The sequence below is a fragment of the Dermacentor albipictus genome, chromosome 1, assembly GCF_038994185.2.
Source record: "Dermacentor albipictus isolate Rhodes 1998 colony chromosome 1, USDA_Dalb.pri_finalv2, whole genome shotgun sequence".
NCBI lineage: Eukaryota > Metazoa > Arthropoda > Arachnida > Ixodida > Ixodidae > Dermacentor > Dermacentor albipictus.
In genome coordinates, this window is record NC_091821.1 from 196,505,854 (window position 1) to 196,533,849 (window position 27,996).

Sequence of the window (27,996 nt, forward strand, 5' to 3'; positions counted from 1 at the left end):
ACTCACTCAAAGTGAAATTAAATTTGCCCGTCTGACAGGTATCAGACACACGAGCACACGGCTTTTAAACATTGCATGCTTTCTTCATTGCACAATTTACTGCTCACAATAAATTTTCAAAGTGCGCCTACAATAAACTGCCGTAAAGCACTATTGTTTGAATTTATGTCACGAGGCTTTAGCTTCTATTATGCTCTTCACATTCCATGTAGACCATAATCAAAGAACCCGAATTTTTTTTCGTCCCTAAAACAATCACTCAAGGTCATGTGTGCTAGAATAATGCAAAATGAAACACTAACAAAAAGAAATAGCATAAACTTGAGTGACAGCTTAGTGCAAAATGGCTCCCCTTGCCATAAACACAGCATTCAAGCATCAATTGTGTGGCCGCCACCAGGACAGATTTCCTTTCACAGCTTCAATTGTGAACACCATACTTTCACCATATCCATGTTTTAGTGTATGCAAAACAGCTCATACTGCTACCTACTGAGCAATATAACCTTCTTTCAGCTAGTTTTTGCTGTGGGTGGTTTGGTTACCTTCCCTGGAACATCTCGCCCTAAGCCTTAGTCTTCCACACCAGTTCCTTTATCTGGTACAGTAAAACCTCGTTAAACCGTACCCGCTTAAACAGTAGTTTCGGTTTAAAACTAGTAAAGTCAATTCCCCGACTCAGCGGCCATTGAACATAATGTATTTTGTATCCGCATAAACCGTACCAGCTTATTGCGTACGCATCGGTTAAAACGTAGCGTTTCCACTTTTCGTCGCGCAAACACGGCGGTGCGTCGTCTCCATCGGGCGGCCTGGCAGAACAACAAGCCTCAGAGATCCGTACAATGGCCTCCAAGCACCCTGTGCGTTTGCACGTGAAGCCGCTTTAACATCAACATCATTTCGACGCCGCATGGACGCCGTGCCTGAGAGCGTTGTGGCGTCGTGCAAGCGAGGACTCGCGTCATGCCGAAGCTAAGATAAAAAAGACACCGGGTGCTCAGCATAGAAGAAAAATTAGACATCGTCCGAGCTACCGAACGTGACACGAAGAAGTCGGCGCTGGCCCGCGACATGGATCTGCTGTTGACTACAGTGTGTGGCATTTGGAATGCGAAGTTGCTCGGCAGCGCTGCTGCGACTGCGAAGAGATGTCGGCTACGAGGTTCGACTTTTCACCACCGTTGCCGCTGTTGTTGCCGAAGTGTCAACTAGCGACAGTGATGAGGACGACACGGAAAGCGAGAGCACGGGCTATTCAGGCCCGACAGTGGCAGAAGCTGTGCGTTACGTCAGCCTCATGAATGCGATCGTCGCAAGGAGAACAGGGGCGCCATAACGTAACTATTCCAAACGAAAAGTTTTCCGAACTCCAGCACCCGGCAACGAAAAAGGCGCCCCGGGACTTATGCAGCGCTACTGCGCGCGTGCACGGAGAATACGTAACGCCAACGAGGAATCTGCCGTGCGAGTGTTTGCCGAGAGGAGAGGGGCTGGCTGAGAAGCTGGCACGCAGCTTCAGTAAGTTTGAGGCAGCTGTCGTCGGGCTAGGCTGCCGCGACATCAAACGAAAATAACACTTACGTCCCGCGAAGTGAATAAATACTGCATGTTTTTTCCCCTTTCATCGCACTCTCTTTGAGTTCCGTTTTCGACAGGTAAGTGGGCGATCTCATGCTATTTCGCTTAAACAGTACTACCGTTTAGTACGTACTTTTTCCGAGCTCCGGCCGACTACGGTTTAACGAGGTTTCACTGTACCTGTTTACACACCAGGGAAAAAACCCCATTCACAGTCTTAAACATTTTGATCATGTTTGCATGTCAGTAGATCCTGTTTAGCCATTTTCAAGCTATTTTAGCCCAAGATCCCACAATGCACCATCAAAAGAACACCACACTAGTCAATTATGGATTGAATTGAGTCCTGGGGTTTTATGTGCCAACACCACAATTTGATTATGAGGCACACCATGGCGTGGGACTCCGGATTCATTCCGACCACCAGGGGATCTTTAACGTGTCCCCAATGCATGAGACATGGGTGTCTTTGTATGGATTTGATCCCGCAACTTCGTGCTCAGCAGTGCAACACCATAGCCGCTAAGCCAACGCAGCGGGTGCTAGACAATCATGCTTGAAGCAGTTTGATAAACTAATGTGTGATGGCACGGCAGAGAAAAATAAAAATGATCAGGCATGGAACTTACTGGATCCATTTCGAAGTAGACAAGCTCCCCTCCAGTGAGAGCAATGACAACTTGGCGCTGATTGACAGCACACTTTACAATTGCTTTCTTTCCTGGTGTACGCCATTCATTGACACGCTTATCGGCTCGAATGTGCCGAATCCCTTCAGGGTACACCTAAAAGCAAGAAGGAATTACTCAGGCAAAAAAAAAAAGCAATGCAACATAGTACTTTTAAAAATAACACAGCACAAGTTCCCCTTTTAAGATTTGTTCTGGTACAAAAACAATGTAAAAGCTCTTCTGTTGCAATAAAAGCAAGTTTCAAGTGAATGAGTCACAGAAGGGCAAAACACAAGTGTGCTGCTCCCATGCTCGCATAGAAATTGACTGCATACACAACTGCATTTGCATGAATATAATGTGTGGCTCAAATTTTTAAAAATGCCATTCTTTGTTCGCATGCAAGGGTCTAGCTGGGAAGCACTGGTTAGCCAAGCTGAATGCATCACATGGCTCCAGTAACAGCTGCTGCCATGAATGCCACCAATACATCGCTCAGCAGTGGTAATTATTACGCACTCTAAGGAGTGTGAAAGATACAGCCTTCTTTCCACAAGAATTTCTTTAAAACGGAGCTTTCATTGTTATGTCATCATTGTTTCATACAATTGGGGTTTTGTACAGGATTGCACAAAATAGTGGGCAGTAGGGCGAGCTATCCAATTGGCTGCCCAGGGCGCGTCATCAATCATTTTTCCAACTTTATGGTGAACAAATGTTGTTCGTAATAGTTGGAATGTTAGTTAATTTGTTTCTATAGAAAGAAAGTAACAGAGAGAGAATGCACAATAACAATTTCTCACTACACTTAAGCACTTTCAGCACACAGCAAGCGTTGTCTGCTTGTGTTACAACATGCTCCATTTTGACAAGAGCTCCGCGCTCAAGAGTCGGTCTCAGTCTTTTCGCGAGCACTACGATTCGACTTTGTTGCATTGTGGGCAGCAAACGTAGCGACTCGCAATATGTCAAACTGCGACATCGTGTCCCTCTGCAAGGCAGCAGACGAGCGGACTGGCTGCAGCGCATCAGACTGCCGCTATTCGATTGGCGCCAGGATTTGCGCGTTTGTAGCTGTCACTACACCGGAGGATTACTACTGCCAAAGCGTTTCGAGAGTCCGGTATTTGGGTAAACACAAGCGCAAGGAGACAGGGCCTGGCCGTTTGACCGTGCCGTTTGACGGGATGAGCAGAAGCACAAATGCGAATGGTCTGCACGGTGCAGCCACCTGGTGGCACAGAGCTCAACCACACACAGTAGCAGTAAGTGTAATCGTTAACACGTTTCTGTAAATGTTTAAAATGTTTTACACTTGGTTAGAGCAATATTAGCTCTTTGTTTGGCTGGTTAAACTATGCGCCAACGGGTGGCTGGACCGTGCAGACCGATCAGGCCACTCATGTATGTCTACGCTAAAGTTGCTTCATCAGCTTGAGTTTATGCCACCAGCCATCCATCGAAAGGCCCAGCCCGCCTGTGGTTACCTGAATACCAGACACGTTGAGCGCTGTAACGGAATGCTCGCATGCTCGATCCTAGAGAATCGGAAGTCGACGACACGACGTGCCATCATGACGTAGAGCGAGTGGAGGCGGAGCTTAGACCGGATCACTCGGCAAACGAGTTAAGGAGAAAATGTATGAATATGAAGGAGGGTAACTTGTAATCGTCTGTAGCTCTCTTAATATGAGACGCTTCACACAAATTGTGGTGCGAATGATTAACTTTAGCTGTACCCTACGCATGTATAAAATTTGTCCGAGCTGTTTCAGGGGCCCTTTAAGGTAATATTTAGCCCCTACCGTCCCTAATTAAACGCATGTGAAATGCAGAAATGCTCTTAGGCAAGTGCTGAGCCAGTTTGAAATTCATTAAATTCAAAAGGAAAAGTCGGACTATCACGAGTAATGGCTGCCAAAAGATTTTTTTAATTCTTACAAAAAGTGTTGAAAACTGAATTTCAAAAGGGAAGAAAACATTAAGTTTCCAACTCCAAACAGAAATGGATGCTAGAATGGCATGCATGTGGACTCACCTGAACTAACGCGTCATCTCCAATTTGGGCACATGAGAGCGTAGGTGTTGTCCCAAGGAAACCAGAATCAGTGACTTCTTCCACAGTCTCGCCAATGGAGAGCACCAAGGTAGCATTGACGAAGGACACAATTATGTAGGCATCATAGTCCTCTGCAGTGAAGTTTTTTAAGCGTCAAGACAGAATGATTAGCTCTATGTAAAGAACTTAAAAATTGAGTTTTCAAACATATCAGAATGCTCCATCTTAAAGTGACCCTGAAGCGATTTTGACAATTTTGTACAAGCATACTGAGTCTTAGGGTAGGTTCTTCTGATCATTAAGTGACGCATTTAAGCACTCTGCATAAGGCGTGTAATTTATTATAAGGTTTTAAATATGTATTTCGCTACTGATCGCAGCAGTGCCGCCCCACCCCAAATAATGCGTGTTGCCCATCTGACGCAAGCAGAGCAAGCTATCCGATTGGCTACCGAGGTCGTGTCATCAACAATTTTTCCAATTTTATGGTGAATAGAAGTTGTTCGTAATAGTTGCAATGTTGGTTAATTTGTTTCTATAAAAAGAAAAGTCAAAGTAAGAAAATAGACAATCACAATTTATCACTACACTCAAGCACTTCTGGCACACAGCAAATGTTGTCTGCTTGTGTTACAACTTGCTCCGTGTTGACGCGAGCTGTGTGGTCAGTGTTGGCCTTGATCCTTCTCACGAGCACTGTGGTTCGCCCTTAGTGCATTGTGGGCTGCAAACGTAGCAATTGGCGATACGTCAAGCTGCGACATCGTGTCCCTCTGCAAGGCAGCAGATGAGCGGAGTGGCTGCAGCGCATCGGGCTATTGGTATCTGATCAGCACCAGCATCTATACGCGTTTGCGGCCATCACTTCATGTCAAAGGATTACTGCAACAACAGAGTTTAGATTGTCTGGTAGTCATATAAACACAAGCGCAAATGTGAACAGCCTGCACGGTGCAGCAACCTGGTGGCACAGAGCTCAACCACACAGAGCTAATATAGCAGTAACCAAGTTTGTTCTACTTTGCTGTTAGCGTAAATTTTCGATAGGAGCGCAATCTTGAACACATTGTTTTTTCAATTGTTTAAAATGTTTCATACTTGGTTACAGCAATATTACCGTATTTTCGCGATTCTAAGCACCCCCCTCTATTTTCGCAAAAAAATTGGGAAAAAGTTTGCATGCGAATCTAAGCACCCCCCCTATTTGTTACGAAGAGCGCGTAGCCAAGACCGCCAAGCACGCTTGCTCGCTCTGTCATCGAGCCGGAGCAGTCGGAGCCCCGAGGTGGAACGGCGTCCGCGGCGCGATCTTTCCGCACAGCCGGACTGCAGAGCCGCACGGACTCGTGAGTGGCAGTGATAGTGACTAAGCATCAGACACAAGCGGTGGGCTCACGGTCTGCACCAATTTTTCTTTAGGGTGTTTGCGAAACAAAATTTCATTTCTCGCACCCGTCTCGTTGTGATGTTGCAGCGAAAAGGGGGAGGAAGGGTCATTCTAGATTTTTCGAATCTAAGTACCCCCCCTCACTTTGGGCATCGCGATCATGAAAAAAAGGGGGTGCTTAGAATCGAGTAAATACGGTGGCTCTGTGTTTGGCTGGTTAAGCTTTGCACAACCAGGTGGCTAGACCGTGCAGGTTGATCAGGCTGCTCACTTACAGCTATTTGTTTATACTGTAAGCTCAAGAAAGGGCCTTTACAGGATTGGATAAAAAATACAACATACAAAGTTTTGCTACATGTCCAGTGAAAAATTATATCTATATCTATCTAGTATCTATAAATAGAGACGTGGTAAACAAAGACAAAATACACTTGTTTTAAGCATATCAGAAACAAAAGTACAAATTAAGACACATTCACAGTGGAGAAAATAGCCTCCAATTCAGCAGTAAAAGCACCAACGGAGGAAGATATGACGACGCGATTTGCAATTCATTCCATTCTTTATTCACCCTCAGAAAAAAGCTATACTTGAATGCATCATTCCATGTAACTAGCGGCAGTATGTATAAACTGTGCCTGTATCTGAAGTGTTGATCTGGTGAAATTACACAAAATCCAAATAAAATAATTTTAACCTGGTTATGAATAATTAGAAATAAAAATTTCCATCAGTCAAACTTAGTTCTAAAGGGGAAAGATTTGCACGGCATAGTTTGATTTCGGGAGTGCGCTATACAATTTTTGTCTGACGCCCCACAGAACTTTATTTGCCCTGCTGCAGACTTCATTGATGTGTGCGTTCCACCTCAAGCCTGAAGCAAACATTAATCCTAAATATTTATATTTTGTCACTCTTTTTAGTTTGTGCGGACTGATGCTGTATTTATACCTCAGGGACACCTTCTTGTTATAGTCAGTTTTTACTGGGTTCAGTGACATTTGCCATTCATTATAGCATTTTAGGATTTTTTGTTAACTGTTGTAGAGGTCTAATGGGTCACCTAAAGATTCGATCACATTATAGATGACGCAGTCGTTTACAAACAATACTGTTTGTAATATGGAACAGTTACATCACAAGGCAAATCGCTAATAAAGAGAAGAAATAAAAGAGGGCCCAAAAACAGTGCCTTGAGGTACTTCGAACAAAACTGGTTTGGATCTGGATTTTACCTATTTTGACATACTGCTCCCGAAGGTGAAGGTAGGATGTAAACTACTCAGTAATATTTGATTTTCAAATATTTAATTCATTTCTAGCAACAGTTTAGATACAGGACTATTAAACACTTTGGCAAAGTCTAAAAAGATTAGGTCAATCTGTCCTTGGCTATTTATTGTTTGTGAAAGATTGTCAACTGTCTGAACAAGCTGCTTTATTGTACACAACCCCTTAGGTAAACCACGCTGCAGTGGTGATAACAAATTGTAAGTTTCCAAAATGTAATCAATTAAATTATGGGGTTTCACGTGCCAAAACCACGATCTGATTATGAAGCATGTTGTAGTGTGGGACTCCGGATCAATTTAACCACCCGGGGCTCTTTAACGTGCATCTAAACTTAAGTGAACCGGTGTTTCTACGTTCGCCCCCATTGAAATGCGACTGCCGCGGCCAGGATTAGTTCTCGCGACCTCATGCTTAACAGCGCAATACCAAAGCCACTAAGCAACCACGGCGGGTTGTAAGTTTCCAGATAATTTGATATATGTTTACAGACTTATATGCTCAAGCAGTTTGGAACAGGAACAAGAAATGGGCCTGTAGTTGCCTACGTCTAATGTGCTCCCACTTTTGTGAACTGGAATTATTTTAGCATGTTTCCAGGCCATAGAAAATCTTCGGTGGGTAAGCGAAAATTGAAAGATTATGGTAAAATATTTGGTGACCCACTGAGCATATCTATATAGGAACTCATTTGGGATCCTGTCGAATCCAGGGTATTTCTTAGTGTTAATGCACAGAAGAAGGTCTAGGACACCTTCCTCATTGATTAGAAGGTCAGACACTGAAGGGTGATCAGAAGTGTCTGCGCTACAGCTCCTACAACACAGCAGTAGTTGTATGCAGGGACTTTAGTTTACACCTCCACCAATCCATCAAAATGCCCAGCTCGCCCGTGGTCACCGGAATACTGGACATGCTCGGCGTTGCACAAACCAGTGTCACGAGCGTGCAAGGTGCGTTTATGACGTGTCATCACAGCTAATGGGAAGTTAGGTGCCATTTTTTTTTTCGCTGCTACAGATGTCGCTAGCTTTTTTGCTGAATGGGCCATTTGACGCTTTCACATCAAAAAATTTAATTCTAGGGTTCTGTGTGGCAAAACTATGATATGATTATGAGGCATTCTATAGATTTTCCATTTTGCCCCCCTTGAAATGCAGCCGCCACAGCCAGGATTTGATCCCGCGCCCTTGGACTTAGCAGCACAACAGCCAAGCTACTACGCTACTACAGCGGGTGGTTTTTCATTGTACTATTATTAATTTCTGTCCATTCCATTCCATTAACAAGTTGCACACTCACCTATGCTTCAATATTTCCCAACAGATAAAGAAAAAGTTCTTTATGGATATAAGTCACCATGTTCCATAGTTTGTGTCCAGAGTTTCTTGATGTTTTAATAACAACATGGTCCCAAGCAACTTTTCTGACTGCTATTGTGAATAGCAATCATAATATTGATGGAGGCGGGGGTGAGCGTGCGGGACCGTGATGAAGTGTGCGCAGCTCAATCTCTACCCCAAACGTGGCTTGCACATGGCTGTCCACGCGAGCCGCGTATGCGCTGAGCCACATGGAAAAGCATAGGCAGAAGTGCTTCTGCACAGAAACACACAACAAAAGTTAAGTGTTGCGACAGCACAGCAACACTCAACTTTTGCTGTGTGTTTTGCTGCGCAAAAGGGCTCGTTGCAGCATCTTGCAGTGGCCGCAGCAGACTACGCTACACAACACGCCACTGCCATCTCAGAGGCCATGCGCAGTGCAAACATGAAATGATTTTTCTGCCTTTTTGAGATCGCAGACATATCTATATATTTCATTTATTTAACTCAATATCAGTAATTGTGTATTACTGAGAATGTTCTCACGATCACGAAATCAGCCAATAGCGTTGGAAAGCCAAGTGCTTTCGATGACATTAGGGATGCGAGAGCAAGCGACGGTTCACTTCTTTTGACACAAGATCGTAAATTCCCTGCTGCATGCAGTGCAATAATATTTGGCTCATATGTTCACAGGTTGGCAACATTTTTTTTAATATGTTCAAAAAGTATTTCAGGGCCCCTTTAACGTGGAAACACAAAAAAAATTTTGAACAAAACAATTTTGCTAAAACTAGCATTACTGTAGTGCCCTAAAAGGACAAATCCAAATTTTGGGTTAACCCTTTCTCTACCTCTGACAAGTATCATCATGAGGCCACGTTTCTCAAAATCACAGGAAAATTCGGCATACTTTTTGTCATTTCCTGCAGTACTGAAAGGGTTAATAAAAATTCATAAAATGCTAATAGTAGTAATGCAGCTGCCAAAGAAGAACGCCACCCCAAAGTATAAGTGCAAGACTACTTGAAGTATTACCATCTGCTTTCTTTTTAACAGTCCACACTGCATTGGGATTACCAGGAAGTTCGGACACGGCCATTTCCGAGACCTGAAACAAAGAATACATACACATCACCCTGCTATTTTTAGGTGGAGCTCTGAACAGGCAATATGTAGATCTTTACACACCAACCTAAGACGCGCCAAGTAGCACATGAAATTTTGCTCTCCAACTAGAACTCTCAATTAAAAATTAGCCCAAACATGGCAATCGCTGGCAAGCTGCACAACCATGGCAATGGTAAGCATGGTGCACAAGTGCAAAACATCATCTTTTCTACTATTTTAGTTTCAGTCCATAGACACTGCCACTTGCGTTTTGTCAATGGCGCAGACATGAGAGAGATACACCGCATTTTCCCGACATGCATGCACATGCGCGAGTTGTGACAGAAAAATGTGGGGACTGCACCTAGGTACTACGAACGAGGATAAGCTTTCACTGCAGTATGTGACCACAGATAAATACTCCGGAATAAGCTGTTCCTCTGTTCTTCTTTCATGTCGTACCCAGCAAACCACAAATGTCCATTGGATGTACCACAATACACCAAATATCCAAGACATTTAACGACGTTTAGTTCACATCTATCATATGTTCCACCAGTACATGGCAGCCAAGGATCATCTAAAAGACGTTGAATGTCTTTGTTATTTGAACATCTCTTGCATATCCAAAGCTTCCGCGCGTTGATTGTACATTGTGCATTGTGACTATATGAATGCACCATGCCATAGAAATACAACCAAATTGTCTCTAATGCCTAACAATGAGATGCTGGGAGAGGAAAAAAATCATGTCTGTTCCAGCACTGTGGCAGGGCACTTTGCGACATTGACATCAAGTGGGATTGTAAATAGCCAAGAAAACGCTACGTCATGTGGCTACATCACGAATTTTCGTCGGCTGCCATGCGGCTTACATGTGCTGTTCTCCTCTGTTGTTGCTTGTTCTAGCTGTTGTACTTGTAGTGGGATGCTCTCCGTGTCGCTGCAACTGCAGTTGTTGTCGTGTCTATCAGGATATTTATCACACTATCAGCTTGATTTGTTGTGTCTTACCATTGATCGTGGCCGATGCGAGGGTTTTGTTGAGGTTCGTCCTCACCATCGCCGGCCGCAATATCTGAGTCGCTAAGTGATTGGCCACGTCTAAAGCGCGAGACACATGGTGCGATTTTCCGTGCGATCTGTCGTACGGCGCGTCGTGTGCGACTTGCCGCATGCGGCGATTCAGGACACATCGTACGAATGAGCGAGCAGTGGGTAGCTCCGCCCAGAACCGGCGCCCCTGCGTGGAAGTTCGGAATGCTGCGTAACTTCGAACAGTAAGTGAAAGCAACCGTATTTGCACAGCTATCTTGTTTGAAACAAACGATGACAATATAAACACGTCTATGCGAGCACTGTATACGTGTTTCCGCAAGGCCGCGTTATCAGTATCGGATCCGTTGACAGCCACCGATGGCCAGGAGCCGGCAGGCATAGCTCGCTGGGCTATAGTGTACTAGAGTACACTATACGCTGGGCACGGAGTAAGACATTTAGGAGGTGAAACTCCCGTCAGCGTGAGCGAGCGCGGGTGACCAGATAAGGTCACAATTGTTGCATGTGCCGACGGGACCATAGGCAGTGGCGGCGCCATGTGGCGTGTCGTAGAAGCCGCAGCGAAAAAAAAAAAAAGAGAGAGAGAGAGAGAGAGAGAGAGAGAATTGCAACGCGCGCGTAGGCGCAGGCGGCTCCGGCGCGCTCTCCGGCCACTTCTTAAGTTGTTTCTTTATTCTATGCTTCTTCAGTGCCAGGCGCGCGCGGCCGAACGGGAGCAACACGCTTGACCGGTTGCCCTGGCAATTGAAACGGCGGTAATTTCTTTCCAGGCCGCCAGCACGATAATGGTTCCGCAGGCTTGTGACCGTTTCTGGTCGCCACAAACAGCGGAGTTTTCACTCCTAAATGTTTTTTGCTCCGTGACGCTGGGCCATCGAATCCGACACCGGTTGCGCTTGTGACACGATCGCTTGCAGCTCGTACAACGAAGTGCCTATGCTAGTCGGCAAAACGTGCACACAGTTATGTCATGCTTAAATTGCAGCACATTTGATTTCATTGGCGCCGACAGAAGCGAACGAGCATGCCAGGCGAGCTTGCGATCGCTGGGAGACGATATAGGCCTAGCTCGCCGGCCCTCTATCCGGGGCCGAGGGTCCTCACAATGCGTCCGCAGCTCGTAATAAAGCGCCTAAATTCGTCAGCACAATCAATGCCTGAACATTTATGTTTCTCTTAAGTGAAAATACGGTTAGTTCTCCTGGTGCCATTAGTAACGATGAATAAACACGCCAGTCAGGCGAGCCGCTTCGTATACAGACGATTGCTGGCGTGTCTGCGCTTACCGCGTCCGAGTGTAAATCACGCCAATGATTTACTATTTCGCACAATGTTTTATAACTTGCATTCTTTCGAGGTCACTTTATTCTAGAAGTTATTTCGTGTCAGAAACAAATTGTAGCTGATTTATGTGCCGCCGTCAGCGGCAAAAGAGGTCAGCGTCTCGACCAGAGAAAGAGAGAAAAAAACAGACACGATCAGAGCAGCGAGGCGCCCGCTCGCCGGCCCCGCCCGTTGGGTCTACCACATGGCCATGACGTTCACACTACCGGCGCTGTCATTGGCTGCAGTCGTCGGTGCGGCAGTCGCACGACAACATTCAGCAGGTTGGTCGCGCATGTTGGCTGCGCGTCAGAGCATACGTCATGGCTTTTTGCGAACACGTGACCACTTTGTTTACGTTCCAGTTTCTCCCGTCTCGTTGCTCTCTGGAACCGAAACTTCGACTGGTCGCTACAAAAAAGACTGCAAATAATTACTTGTCGCACTCTGATGTAAATGAGGTTTCGTGCCGTGATTACTGGGTCATTAACTACTCATTAAAGCAGAAAAAACCATGTGGATTTTTTTTTGTCAGTACTCCTTTAATTAACATCACCCTAATCAACACCAAATGTTGTGGGTTCGAATGACTTAACTCTATTTTAATTAACTTCCCTTTCATTAATGCCAAAGGTAATGAATTCGACTCTCGAACTTCACCATGTCAATTGTAATCCAACTTGGAGACATGGCCGGTTCACCCATATCTCCAAGTGGGTTCAACTCCCACCAAAGGTCGTGGGTTAGAGTGCCTTAACTAACTATATTTTAATTAACTGTATTAATTAGCTTTGCCCTATTTAAAACCAAAGGTCGAGGGTTCAACCCCCCAATTTTGGTGCCATAACGCCGGACATAAAATTTTTCTATCCATGAGCCATCTAAGGAGTTCGCTAATAATAGGAAAGATACCTCGTGAGTGTTACAATTTATATTTTGACAATTAGACATTTACACATTAACAAAACATTTCAAACAAGATCACCAGCTACTTGTCAACAATGGTGGCAACTGTGGGATTAGCGGGCCTCAGCAGATGTACAGGCACAGTGCATGTCGTCGGCCAGTCATTGTACACGTACGTGGGCACGTGGTTCTCTCGCAGAGTGTAGCGTTGCTCACCCTGCTGCGATAAACGTCACCCATATTTTGACCGAAAGTTGTTTTTTCTCATCTCTCCGCGGAAGTGCCATTCCCACCTGGCAGTACAGTTACGGTGGCTAGCACCATCGCCGCATCTGTAGCATCATATAGCTGGCATGCATTGTTTCCTAACATGTGTTGCTTTGCTTTTGTTACTTTGTTTATATATCTGTTTTCAGACATTCAATAGTTCGGACTTATTTACGCTCCCCGTGGAGTCCAAATTATCAGTCGCCGGCTGTATTCGGTAGTACCTCTGCTGTGGCACTTGCAGGTAAGCAGCTCATCATAGCATGAATAGGAATGATCCATTAGATGCTCTATGGTCCTCCTGCGTCCCTAAAAGGAACGTCTATTAGAGGTCAGTTATGTCCAGCAGCGAAATCCTTTCAACGTTACAGCAACATGATCTGAATGGGACTTAGATTATCCATAGCACATATTTGTAAAATATGTTGTTTGGAGAAATATAGATATCTACAGGATGTGTTCTATGTCTAAAACATGATGTTCTATGGATATCTGTGGGACATAAATGGTTCACTAGGTAGTGGTCACAGCACACCGCTCATGATTGGGAAGTCAGTCTTTTGAATGTGTGTTAAAACACTTTTTTCCCTTTTTTTACCTGCATTATTATATCACTTCTCAGTTTCACTTCTGCAGTAGTTGTTTTTATCTATGCTTCACCACCAGGCTTGACACGGATTCCTGCCAAGGGGAGCGAAGCGACCTGCCGCAAAGCGCGGCCATGGGGGCTTAGGTAGATGCCACTTCAGCAGCGCATACCAATGAATATTGAGACATTGTTACTGTAAATTTGTTGTTTTGTATGCTTCCCTGTTATGGACTCTGCATTGGCTGCAATACCCTTTGAATGGAAGCTAAGCGCCAGTTTTCATGTAGTGCACACTGCCATTGGCTAGGGACGAACGGAGCAAGGCGCATACTCCCCCGTAGTACTGTTACGTCTTGAATCGGCCAAAGGCATTACTTAGACATTTGCCATGAGGCAATCCCCTACCCATCCCTCAGTGCCTACCGAGAAGTCAATGCAGCGTTGACACCGACTGCTGACGGGTCCACAAAAGGCACTCCCCCAACACTACCCGACAGCCTGAACTAATGATAAAAAGGGCCAAGGTCAACGGCTACCAGAGCATGGCGCCGACTGTGGATTCCCAGGTTGCTATTTTGTCTCCTATTCCGTGCTTCCGGTGTGCAGAGGCTTCGGAGGCTGCGGTGCGTTGCGATAGCATGGATGTGGCATCATAACCAATTCAACAATTGCGATTGGCTGTGATACAGTCACCAGATAGCCTAGTCGAGTTGCCTAGGGAAGACTAGGGTATTAAAAGCGGAGACGTTTCGTGCACTGAGGCCGATGTGTCCTGAATGTGACCTCAGACGTTAAGTTGCTCCTGCAAGGAGTGGGCTTGTGGACTGGAGCCGTGTAACTAATGTCAAATAAACCCTTTTTCCTTCATTCCAACTATTGGACATATTCGTCGATGGGCTTGGTGGATTCCTTGCCCTAATGCCTCCTCGAGCCACAACAGCACCCAAGTGCAGTCCCTGGATTTCTCTCTCGCATCTCACACATATGCACAAGTGCCAGGCAAAGTCAGTGCAGCTCTCGTGTGTCTGCGCTGTTGATAAAATAGAAATGTGCAGCTGAACTAGCTTGATTCACTTCCACAATGCCAAAAGCAGCTAAGCAACAGTTTTCACACTTGTAAAGGAGTTATAGCGCTATATGTTAGCAGGTAGTTAGAAAACGACATATGCTAGTGCTTACCTCAAGACCATGGCGGAGTACACGCACACAGGAACGAGGTCCTCGACCACAGGCCACATACAACTGAGGCGTGTCTTCATTAGCAAGGTCAGCAATAGTGCAGCCCATGGCTGGGGATAAAGAGTCCAACTCTTCAACAGGTAGCAAGTTGCGCAAAGCACGAGGAGCAAAAAAAAATGTGTCTCCTTCCTCAAGAGGAATAGCACTGCTGAACTCTGGTTCTTCATCCTCCTCCCCGAGCCTTGCAATTTGGTAGAGGCAACTGCAAAGAACAGTTAGTATCAAAATGCATTTACACACAGACTTGCATGAAAAATTGTGAACAGTACTAGGAGGTCAGCCATTATAAGTGGCACTAAGAATGCTTAACCAAGTAGAAATAAAGCAAGTGCTCACTGGTTTCCAAATTCGGCAGCAACAAATAGAAATCCAGTCTTCAGCACACACATGCTGGCTGCCACAGGAATTGTATCAAAATATTTCAGCTTGATTTCAGTGACCTAAAAAGCAGACAAACAATATGAGAGTCAAACAAGGCTAGCTGACATAAAGGTATGCACCTATCTACAATAGCCACACACCATGTCTTCATCTGTTTCCAATGTAATCTTGAAGATATCCCCTTGCTCTGTTTGTGCCAGAAAGAAAAACATGGACTGGAAAAAAAAAATGTATATAGTAAATTTTCTTTTCTCGAAAATAGGAAAAAGGCATGATGAATCTATCAACGCTTTGCAACATCACTGTTAGTCAAAAAGTGTAATGTGCTTGAATGGACATTAAAGCCATCTGCCGTGCTCCTTCATACAAATTGCCGCATCAGGCCATATGACTGCTTTTCATAAATGACACAGAAAAGTAACTTCAGTGTGCTGCAGAAAGGTTCACCACATGCTTTAATTAACAGTGCCATGTGAGAGGAGATGAAAACTGCAGCAATCCCAAGATATTACTCGGCCCACAATACACAAATGAATTCAACACACTTTCACATGCCTTGTGCAAAGCCAAACTAAAGGCATTCATGTACTGAGCCAATCTGGGACTAACGTGCCAATTTAGATCAAACTAATGTGCCTACTTTTGTTTCTAGTCTCCGGCTTGTGTGACATCAGCATAATTTTGGCTCGCACATTTAGATTACCTTTAGAGATCAGATTTGCAGTGACATGAAGTGGCATTCTTGAGTATTTGCACATTGATGTGGGCCTCTGATTGGGCGAAGCGCATGTGCATGAGGCAAGACCCCTGTCTCGCACCTCCCACTGGCTGGGACGACCGAGGCGGCCATTTTGATTTTTACAGCTAAGCTGTTAAGGACTGGTTCCCCCAGGATCGTGTCCGTGTGTAGACACAAAACTATCATAATCAAGATTGGGTCATCTTTTTCCACAGCTGACTCGTTGGCACCCCTCAACACTACCGCATTAACGCACTCGTGCCACAGCTCCCGCATTCGTCATCGTCATTATTTAATTAAGAAACACAGACATAACCAATTTTAGAGCGAATTACAGCAAAGCTATTAAAGGCTAGTTCCTCCAGGATCGTGTCCATGCAAAGACACAAAACTCGCCCCACGTGGGCCAATCCCAAAGATGGTGCAATGCGGGGTCGACCCAAAACAGAGGTGAAGCAGGCATTAAGCACACCCCATACGTGGGCTGATCCCGAAGATGGTACAATGCCGGGCCGACCCGTGGTGAGGTGAAGCAGGCATTAAGCACTACCCATACATGGGCCAATCCCAAAGATGGTGCAATACCGGGCCGGCCCGCGGCAGAGGTGAAGCAGGCATTAAGCACTACCCATAAGTGGGCCGATCCCAAAGATGGTGTAGTGCCGGGCCAACCCGCGGTGGAGGTGAAGCAGGCGTTAAGCACTCTCCATACGTGGACCAATCCACGTTAAGCAATCTCCATACGTGGGCTAATCCCGAAGATAGTGCAATACCGAGCCGACCCACGGCATAGGTGCAGTTCGCCATTAAGGGGCCCACCAACACAGCTTCGCTGGTCATCTTTCTTCACAGAGTGGAAAGGCACTGAATTTTTTTATTTATGTTTTGCGTGCACCGCCGTCCAAGTCCTCCATTGCTTCCGGTTTTTGGTGGTCGTCTGCTTTCGCTTGCTTTCACACAGCTCATGCAGTCTTTTCATCTTGTGGAGCACGCGAGAAGCGCGGCGATATTGAAGGAGTCTCTGTCATTGCAATGTGCAACGGAGTGGAAATTCAAGCTGCTAGACGAATTGGTGAGTGACAAGGAAAACGGCACCGAATTTGTCATTGTGGACTCAGCCGTCATAAACACGTAGTTTGGGATTGCATTTTGCCCCGAGTGCGGCACCAAAAGCATGACCTTGTCGAAGGCAGACAGTAGAGACTTTGGGCTGAGTTCAAAGCTTGTGCTCTCTTGCCATATTTGCAACTTGCGTGAAGAGTGGTTCTCGTCTCTGAGAGTAGACGGCGATGAAAAAGACTGCATCAGCCATGTACGTGAATGCATGGGAGCTGCCCTGCACGTACTTGTGGACAAAAAGAAAGCTCAAGGTGAGCCCCTTGGCGATAAAGGAAGGCTGACGCAAGACAAGATCAAGAAGATCACTTCTTACTATGGCTACGCCTTGAGGAGCCACAGAAACGGCATGCCAACAATGCAGAAGGCTGTGCAGGCCACGCTGCAGCACATTCTCAATAGACAAGGCACCCAGGCGTGACCTCTGCCCTGAGGGCCCAGAGTTGGAGTGCAAGTTCAATGGAACCAACTGTACGAGGAGCCCCCACCATACAAGAACAGCCTGCCAGATTTTGTTTGCGAGGCACTGGAGACTGTGTTTAGGTGTCTTAGTGGTGAAGCCCTGTTGGAGCGATGCAGCGATGGAATCACCCAAAACTCCAATGAAAGCCTGCACGCCATGATTTTGGAGCAGCTTCCAAAAACTTGGCATGCCTTACTGCGCAGCACTGAAAGGGCAGTGGCTGAGGCTATCAGATGCTTCAATCAGGGTATGACAAAGAGCAACACCCATATTGCCGAGAAGCTGGGCTACAGTACGGGTAATTGCTTAGTGCGCTGCAGCCTTGAGCAGAGCAGGCTTCCTAAGTCACAAAAGGAGCATCTGGACAGTAGTGCTACCAAGGCCAGGCTTTCAAAACGGCACAAGTCAGCAAAGGGCCCTGCATACAGCCCTGGCATGCTATAGAGTGAAGTGTGTGTCCTTTTTTTTTCGTTTTTTGCATATCAATAGCTAATTTAGGTAATTCAGTAAATATTCCATGTGTTTTTGTGCAAGTTCATTTGTCTATGGCAAGGCTAACTTACTAAATTTTTCTATTTGTTTAGCTTGCGGGATACTGGAACGGGCACATGAAGTGGTAAATGTAGTTTTTCTTGCTGGTTTAGGGGCAGTACATGGTTGTATAAAAATCTTTTTCCAGTTCTCCAAGAGGGTACAGTCATATATCTAGTATGACCATTCTCATGAAGAATAGAGCTACAGAATGATGTGATTAATATTGGTGTAGCTGCATTCTAGAAAAAGTTACAGCTGTGTAAACTTCAAATGCATTTTTCTCAGATGTTTTTACCCACTGCACTCACTCTTGTGGGGCTTTTTTCTATGATGTTGTCGAGTGAGAATAACAAATTTGGTATCAGTGTAATCGTAATGAAATGATCTCGAGGGTGATGCTATTTCTGTTACTCTAGCATCACGAACATAAGAAAAAATATTCACAGTAAATGTTCATCTGCTTTCTTACCTTCAGAATGCTTTCAAACAACTAAAAATAGCACCCCCCCCCTGGAGCAAGTCTTTGGCATGAGGGTCATGCACTTACTTTTTATGTTTAGCTAGGTGAAATTGCCAAAAAAAAACAAAAACAAAAAAAACCGCAAGAAGTGTCTATTAGGTTTATTTTCAAACTAATAATTTCTGAACCAGAGTAGCTATTAAACTAATTACATATTTGAAATGAGCATGAAAAACTGATCGAAACAGTGAAGTTTCATTCAGATTGAACCACAAATAAAGAAAAACATTTAAGAACCCACGCCCCCCTTAATTTGGATTTCATGGGACCAAAAAAAAAATTTACAAAATGTCGAATTATTGAGGCTATCAAGAAAAAAAAGAATTGCTTACTATGCCAACACACTTTTATTTACTGAATGAATCAGCAAATCCTGTTTTTATTTTGCACAAAAGCAGTGGGGCAGCTTCAATTCTTGTCATCTCATGGTGGATTAGTGCTTCAAAATGTGAAGGCCTCACGACTTCCTTCACAACACGTCACCTGGGATACGCTTTTCAGTATCACACTGATGATCTCCCACTATTTTTTCGTCAGTGAGCTGGTTGCCAATGCATCATCCGTCTATCATGATTTAGCCAGTGCTCTTCATCCTTAACAGCTTTGCACTAGTTGCCGCAACCACTGCAGATTAAACCGCAGCCGCTACCAACACAATTATACAGTCGAACCCGGCTACATCGAACTTACAAAAAAACGCCGATCAGTTCGATATAGAGCATAATTCGATATAAGCCTGCTGAATAATTGGATGCCATAAAAGCACATACGATTTATAAAATCACTTTATTGATGAAACTAGCTTAGTTTCGCATGAACTAGTCCTGCATTTGTTTCTGCTTGAGCAATTTCGCTGCCTGCAACGCACGCACTTCTCCACATTGTCTAAGGAGTCAGGAGCAGCTGAAGCCGCAAGCTTCCGCATTCGCGCAGAAGCACCGGACTAGTGCGAGCGTACCAATCACTTCGGAGGATGTAGGCAAAGGACCGTTGTTGATTTCCTCATTGTGCCCACTTGTGCTCGGTACGATGTCGGCAATTTAGTCTTTGTTTTCGGGCTCTCCCGTGGTCGCGACACTATCATTTGCACTCACAAACTCGTCCACTGTTGATTCGTTAACAGCTTCCGGAAATTCTGATAGCTCGCTCCAAGTTTCGGCAACACCGGCAACGGCTGCGTCGCATTCACCAGAATTTACAGTCATCACCAAGCACGCGGAAGCCGGCACAGCTGAAGCAATTTCGGATGAACCACTCGTACATGGCCGTGCGTACGCGTCAGGCGCCACGGGCACCGGAGCGAGAGTTTGGACGCTTTAGCCCTAATTTCCCCCTTATTCTTCAAGATCGTCCTGAGAGTTCCTCGGAATCATTGACGCAGCGGGGACACATGATTTCGAGCTTACGACGAAAGGCAAATTCTGCCGCTTCATCACGGCAACACTGCAGGAGAAGGCCCACAAGGCACACAGAGTAAAGAACAGGCACACACACATTGGACCAGAAAAGCACAGAGACAACTCGCACTTTCGCCATTTTGCACGACGAGGGCACAAGAGCCTTTGATTGGCTGTCTGAGCAAGCGCTGCGGGTGGGCCAGGATCATATTTTGCAGGGGGGTATCGACGGCTCGTCCGAAGCAGTGCGGTCATCGTAGGGAGGGCGGTTGGATGGTGCCGCATCGTCGGGTTTCCCCGCAACCGCGAGGGAAAGCCAACTTCTGGGAGCACTTTTCCGCTGCTCGACCTTTGGTATATCGGGAGTTGCTGCTATTTTTGTTCGATGTAAACGTAATTTTTGTTACATATACTCATTGTTACTATACCGTGCCCAGAAATTGTTCGATATATAGAATAATTCGATGTAAACAGGTTCGATGTAGTCAGGTTCGACTGTAGATGGTGACTTCATGGTTCTGAAGCCATGTGGCAGATGTGTGCACCATCGTCAAAACAAAACTACTGTTTACCGCAAACACTGCGCACAAAAATGCTGTCGCTATTGGCGCCATCATAGACGGTGACTAGATAGTTATGATAGACCATTTACTAGACTAGACCGTTTTATGCGTGACGGTAAACGCAAGAATAAAGGCTTTAAAAGCACAGTGTTCATTCACAGAGCTCAACAAAGTGTTCATTCCCATACGATTTCCGCTGATGACTACAACAATGCGGACTCCACCGCTTCGTTTCAGTTGGACGCAAGTGCAGTTTTGTGGCACACATTTGCAGCGCTCAGTGTTTGCCAAGCTCCTAGAGTTACAGTTGAACCTCGATATATCGAACAGCGCGGTGATCGCAAAACAGTACGATATAGCCAGAATTCGATATATAAAATCACGTAGAAAACGCGTAAAAAACTAGCACAAATCAATCAATGAACCAATCGTGGCGCAATAGATATTCATATGAAGCTTCAAACAAAGTATGTATTTCGTTCGCTGAAAGTACTGAAGCAGCGTAGCCTGCTTCATATTGGCAACCGCGTGCTTGACCATGGCGTCCTCAACATAGTCCAAACGGTCCACAAGAGACAGTCCAGTGCCTTCTATTGCACCGCAGTAGCGGCGTACAACGGCCAAAGCAGCTACAGCCTCAGTTGCAGTTGGGAGAGGGGCAACGTCAGTGCTTGCTGGATTAGCCTCGGCAGCGTCTTCGTTTAGCCGCTCAGCAGTCACTTCTGTCGCGATCTCCATGTCTGTTAACTCCGCCACTGTTCCGGTGCTGTCGTCACCGCCAACGAAGTCCTCAATGCACATGCTGCGTGGCTCAGCACCGACAAAGCGCTCCAACTGGCTCCACAGCCGCCTCGTGTGTACGCCGCTACGTTCAAATGGCGCCCTCGGCACAACCGATGTGGGCAGCTGTCGTACGCAGCAGTCTGGAACGCCTATCGCGCCGCCGCTATCTTCGAGAGTGTTGCGGGAAAGCTCGCCTCCTGTCAACAGAGCGCACTTGGTCTGGGGCGGCGGTGTTCGATATATCCATTTTACATCCGGCCCCGTTGGAAACAAAAAATTTAAAATGCACGCGATTTTCCACGTGATATAGAAAGTGTTCGATATACACAATAATTCGATATATCCGTGTTCAATATATCGAGGTTTGACTGTATCTGAATTAACTGATGTGCTGCCAAATACGTACGAACTAATGAGAATTCGATTGCATAAAATAATGCACAGGCCTACCGAGACCAGGAAATGAGTCCAAATTATCTCATTTCTGAATTAACTAGGTTTTACTGTAATCTATCCATTTAGGCCTTTTAGCCTGTTTTATGTCCACTACAGGCCTTCACCCTGCAGTGGACATAAAACAGGCGGATGATGATGATGATGAATGTCTGACTTTAGCATCCCTGTAACATTATTACCGTAAAAACCGGAATATAGGTCGAACTTTTTTTTTATAAACCATTGCGAAAAGTCGACTCTCGTCTTATATACCGGACATTGGCAGAAAAACTACGGAAGTCTTGCAGCAATGGGCGGATGAGGTAAACAGCCGCCATCGCCATCAGCAGCAGTGCGGCGTGGCGACATTGTGGCACCGCCATTTTGTGTTTTCAGTCTCACGAAGTTATATTGGTTAAAGGCTGCTTTTTCACATTTTGTTTCAAAATGAGTGGAAGCCGACGGCAATTCACCGTCGCCTTCAAGAAAAGGCGACTGAGTACGCCCACGCCAACCTGGCGGCACAGCGCGAATTTGGAGTATCCGAAAAGAGCCTTCGGTACTGGCGGAGGCAGAAGCAATGTATTACAACTTGCAGCAACCAAAAGAAAATGTCATTTCATGGGCGGACTGCAGAACTGGAAGACAAAGTTGGGGAGTTCGTCCGGGAGCTGCGTGAAAGATCGCTGCCTGTGACTGCCAAATGCATCAGTTTGAAAGCAGTAGAGATTGCGCGCGCCTCTGGACTGGGCAGCGAGAAGCACTCGTCATTTGACTCTAGTTTGGATGACTCTGATCAAAGGCAGTGCTCTGATTTGGAGGAGCGCTTGCGCACTTCATGCCCTTCTGTGTACTGTACACCCGGCCAATTTTTAACAGTATCGCGCAACCATCGACCCACGTGTTTGTCAGCACATTACATCACGGCACGGAGCGGCGAAATAGGAAAGTAGGCGCATGTGTACACATGCGTGTATCTTGTTTGTTTCGCCGCTCAGCGCCGTTAATAAGGTGCTGAAAAGCACGCGGGTCGACGGTAACGCGATACTGTCAAAGAACTTGGCCAGGTGCACATGCGAGCAGCATTTAAATAAATACTGTCCCCATTGTGCAACTGGCTGAGTCGCATTTGTTTCAAGGTAAGGGTGTCTTTCGGTACTTTTGCCACTGAAAAAGATTTTTTTTCATTTTCAGAATTCGTTAGTTGGGGGATTGACCTATATTCCAGTCCAACCTATAGTCCAATTTTTAAGGTATGTTATCATTTTAGCACTTTCACAAACAGTGATGGATACATACCTTTGTTTTGTGGTTTGCACTGCAAACAAATATCATGCCCCGCTCTGGATCATCCAAGTCATTCTGCAGAACAATGGAAACATTAGTCCTATAACACTGCTAGAATCCACCTCTTCAATGAATAAAGGCGATTCACACATTACCACAGCTTCAATAATAACAATGGCAAAGTTTAAATCCCTAATGATGTACAATTTTCTATGCCCATTATGCTTTATATTTAGCACTTAACACTGCCTTGTGTTTATGCAAATCATGCAACAAAATTTATTTTGGTGCTCAATAAAACACTTGGCTTCCTCGCTAAATTGTTCAGAGAAATATTTGGTCGGTATTGCTCAATAAAACACTTGGCTTCCTCGCTGAATTGTTCAGAGAAATATAGAAGCCATTTCTGAAATCACACCTCGCCATCAAAGAAGAAAGCTGTTGCAGAGATGTGGACTAAATTAAATTGTGGGATTTAACATCCCAAAAATGCACAGTGGGTTATGAGGAACGTCATAGAGGAGGGCTCCAGATTTGTCTTAACTATCTGGGGTTTTTCAACTCTTTCCGTGCCAAAGATAAGTCTCACTCTTCCAGGCGTTTTCTCCAATTTATGTCAGTGGTGAGTCACTCAGGGATTTCCTTTTGTCTACCGAGTGCCATAGACGAATGGCAGTGGTTTTATTATTTCGGTGTGAATGTTGTGCTAACAGATGGCACTAGCTTTCGAAAAAACTGAATTTATCGGGGGCACAGCTGGTGGTAATGCCAAATAGAAGTTTCGCTCCCAAGAGTCTTAAAGATGGCGACACAGAGCAAAGGTGGCTGCAGGGACGACAGCCACCTTTCTTAATGCCAGAATCGTGGTGTTTCACACCAAGTTAAAGAATTGTACGTGGAAGGCTCTATTGAGTTGTTTTTGGAGTTTCAGCTTAGTCATGATAGTAATGACAACTGCAAGGAAGAGTTCAAGCCTCAGGGGGCCTTTCTCACACAGACGCAGCTTAACAAAACACTTTGCTGCTGGTGCCTCTGCGATTTACTTTAATCGCAGTGCCAGTATTGACATGCCGCGTGCTGGACAAGAAAAGCATGCTTGACTTCGGTTCCCAGTAATGTCACACTTCATATATCTACTGTTTTATTGCCACACACATCTGCAATTCAAAACCATGAAAAAAATTGAAAATAGACAATAAAACAAATTCTACATCTAAAATTTAAAAAGAAGAAGAAAACAACAAATGAACTGCTGATATTGCAGTAACAAAAGCTGTTCACAATAACCAGTTGCAAAAAAATTAGGAAAATTTTGGTGGCATGGTATTTCTAAAATTTTGGCACAGAAAGGGTTAATGTGAAAATGTACCAAATGCATAGTACAGTCGACTCCCGTTAATACGAAGTTCACGGGGACCGCAAAAAACTTCGAATTAAACGAACTTCCAATTAAGCACAAAACACAAAAAACAGCACTTTATTTGGTGCGAAATCGAGTATTTTCTCTAAGAAAAATAGTCGGTCATCTTGCTTTGCTTCTTCTTGCCGAATCGCGCTGCTGAAAGCAAGTTCTGCAGGCTGTAGTTGTGGCAGAACGCTTCTTCCGCGTTACCTTCAGCGGCAAAGAAGCGCTCCGCGAGAGCAAGGCCCGCAGCTACATCGGCAGCCTTAGGTTGCGGCTCGCCTTGAACGTCATCGTCGCTTTCCTCGGTCGCTTCCTGGGGCCGAATAATGTCTACAATTTCGCTATCCATCAGGGCACAGCACGTTTCCACCGCCTTGTCTACGGCGACATAATCTTCAACACTGACGTCCCCAAGAGCATCACCAAAATCAGTGCCGTCAAGCTCGCTTATCACGCTTCCTCCGCTGAAATTTCAGAGGCATCCTCCGAAGAAGCTGCCACAAAACCGCAAGGCCTGAAGCAGTTTGCGATTGTTTCTTGCTTCACACGATCCCATGCTCGGGCCAACATGTGGATTCCACTAAGCAGGCTCACCTCGTACTTTGTGGAGCTATCCATACACAAAATCATGCGCTCGAGGAGGTGCCGCCTGTACAGGACTTTAACATTCTTGATGATGCCTTGGTCCATTGGCTGCAAAACAGCCGTTGTGTTTGCAGGCAAAAATGCGAGGCGTATTGCACTCAAGGCTGGCACATTCACGTGAGCACTGCAGTGATCGACAAGGAACAACACCTTGTGGTTCGAAGCAGCAAACTTGCGGTCCAATTTGCTTATCCAGCTCCTGAAGATTACGGCCGTCATCCACGCTTTTTTTGTTCGCCTCATAGTCCACAGGCAGCGTCTTCACGCCTTTAAAACATCTCAGCTTCGCGGCTTTCCCGATCACAAGTAACCGACATCGTTCCCTGCCATTCATGTTTGCCGCGATCAGCACCGACACTCTCTCCTTGCTGCGTTTGCCCCCAGCACAGTCGTCGTCCTTGAATGTCAGGGTCTTCTCTGGTAGAAGCCGATAGAAGAGTGCAGTCTCATCGGCATTGAAGATGTCTTCCGGTCTGTATTCGGCGAGATATTCACGCAGCTTTCCGTCCTTCCACGTAGCGCATGTTTCCTGGTTAACGGACGCCTTTTCACCACACACGCTCTTGAAAGCCAGGTCATGGCGATCTTTAAAGCGCGTCAGCCATCCATCTGACGAAACGAAGTCATCGATCCCCAACATTGCTGCAAGCGTTCGGGCTTTCATCGCAATGATGTCTCTGCTGAGAGGAAGTTTGTTGCTCCTGGCCTCCCTAATCCAAACCAGCAGAGCCTTCTCCAACTCTGGGTAAGCGCCGGTGCACATTCGCTTCCGAGAAGTTTTGAACTTGTCGTTCTCAAATGCATCTATTATTGTGCGCTTGTTCTTGATGTAGTTTGAGAGCATGTTCGGCTTGATCCCGTACTTCCGCGCTATGTCTTGTTTGGCGGCACCTCCCTTCTCAACATCCTTCAAAACCTCGACTTTCGTTGCCAGGTCGAGCGTGCAATAAGAGCCACGGTTTGCCATGGCTATAAACTGCGCGACTAGGTAAAGTCAATTCCGAATCACCCGTCGAACAACCTAGCCTACGAGCTTCCCGCACAAAGGCACTCGACCAACACACGCCTCGAGATACGCTGCGCACGCTGCAAGACTAATCTCGCACAATCTCGCCACTGCGAGCATGCAGCGCTGCGTGCACCTATGGCACCTGCGTGGCCTCCGCAAACAGCTCCGGCCACGTGCGTGGCCTCCGGCGGAAGCTGCTTCGCCTCCCGCCGGAGTCGATCGCGGAGGCCACGGCAGCCGTAACAATGAATAATCGCGCCGCTCCAAGAAGGATGGCGTTGCGGGCGGCTGCGGTGGCGATGACACCAACGTGGAGCACGGAACTGTTGCAACACTTGAAAAATTGCACATTCTACCAAAGAATGACGGTCACCTCGAGGATCCGGGCTGAAAATTAACTTCCAATTAAACAATATTACTGGATGAGGACTTCGAATTATCGAGCGATTTCTTCTATAGGATTACATGCAAAACTGACGGGACCAGCACTTCACTTCTAATTAACCGAAAATTCCAATTAAGCGGCTTCGAATTATCGGGAGTCAACTGTACATGAACGTATTGGTATTCTGCCCCTATCAGAATGTGACTGCCGTGGCAAGGATTTGAACCCACAACCTTGTACTCAGTGGCACCACACCATAAACAAGACAACCTCAAGTTTCTGTCTGCGACACCAGTGCTGATTTCTCCCTGTTAAGAATGGCCAGCTGCAGTGCAAGTTTGCTACCCAGTTACGACGATGGCAGCAATGTTCGGGGGCGTCGCCGCCAACCTCTAGCCACAGTGTGACGAAATCGACTTTGTGTCGGGGAACAATGCGCGCATCCTCCACTTTCCGTCGCTTCAGCTAGGATGCGTTCGATGAAGCAGGCTTTGTGCTGAAACCGCCGCCAACCTCTAGCCTCATCGCCGTTGTGACGGAACGAGTTCGGCAGGCCAACTAATGTTACGAAACTCCCCAACGCGGACCTGATCTGCTACGGGTGCGCGAGTTGCCGCGGGAACGCCGTTTTTCACTCCTTCCCGCGCTCCGACCAAGACGCAAGACAACACGCTATACGGAACGGCACTGAGTTCTATGAAATGTGTGTGGTGTCGGTTTCGAACTGTAAACACGTGTGTATGCGTGTGTGCGTGTGTGTGTAAACCGTGCCATGGAGAGGCGGCTAGTTTGCGTTGACTAAACGAACGTTTGCATCACCTTGTATCGGGAGAGGACCGAGTGTTTAAAGACCACTGTTGTGCGGCTGTTCAGGTCACTCTCTCTCAAGCAGTCATGTTAGACTGATATAAATACTTACTGTATATAAACCCATATTCCTTCGTTCTCGATGAGAAGCAGTCCTTCCCTTCATCAACAACCTCAGCGTGGATAAGTTGGACGACGGCATGGGCCAGCTACCTTCTAATTCATGCCCGACTCCAATCTTGACAACGGATCACGAGCGATGAGATTGAGTCCCCAATCCTGACATCTCCTGGCGGACAGATTCCAACTACGCCGGTCGCCTCCTTTCCCATTGGAGCAACTGTGCACCCATTTGCATTGGAGTGCGTGCTACTGGTGTTTGTGTTTACACTTTGGCAAGCATGGGCTCAGTGCTATAACAGCCTCGAAAACACAAAACCCCGAGACCAGCCTGTGAAACTGCTTATTGAAACTGCAACCCGTGCCGTGCTGTACAGAGTCAAATCACATATTCTTCTCCTTGCGTGCCTTCTTTTGATACATGTCCTTGGATAAATCTAGTGGCCCTTACGTACACAGTAAAAAAGTACACAGTAAGCTTCGTGCATACTGGTGCGCTCACTCAATGTTGGCCCATTTCGGGAAGAAACTCGCTGCAGGACCTGCTGATGAGAAACGCTGTGGCAAAACAGTAAAGCCTCGATAATTCGGATTAAAAGGG

At 46.0% G+C, this 27,996-nt stretch overlaps 1 protein-coding gene across 1 annotated transcript in view; it reads right to left on the reverse strand.

Annotated features, from left to right (window-relative positions):
* The window catches only part of Sf3b3 (splicing factor 3b subunit 3), a 94,316-nt gene that overhangs the window by 39,739 nt on the left and 26,581 nt on the right, over positions 1-27,996 (reverse strand). The window contains exons 7-13 of the mRNA XM_065433508.1: positions 23,037-23,099; positions 15,328-15,402; positions 15,143-15,246; positions 14,747-15,008; positions 9,352-9,424; positions 4,291-4,442; positions 2,211-2,366 (exon numbers count right to left, since the gene is read on the reverse strand). Coding sequence (XP_065289580.1) covers positions 2,211-2,366; positions 4,291-4,442; positions 9,352-9,424; positions 14,747-15,008; positions 15,143-15,246; positions 15,328-15,402; positions 23,037-23,099 — 885 coding nt within the window. The remainder of the gene's footprint in view (positions 1-2,210; positions 2,367-4,290; positions 4,443-9,351; positions 9,425-14,746; positions 15,009-15,142; positions 15,247-15,327; positions 15,403-23,036; positions 23,100-27,996) is intronic.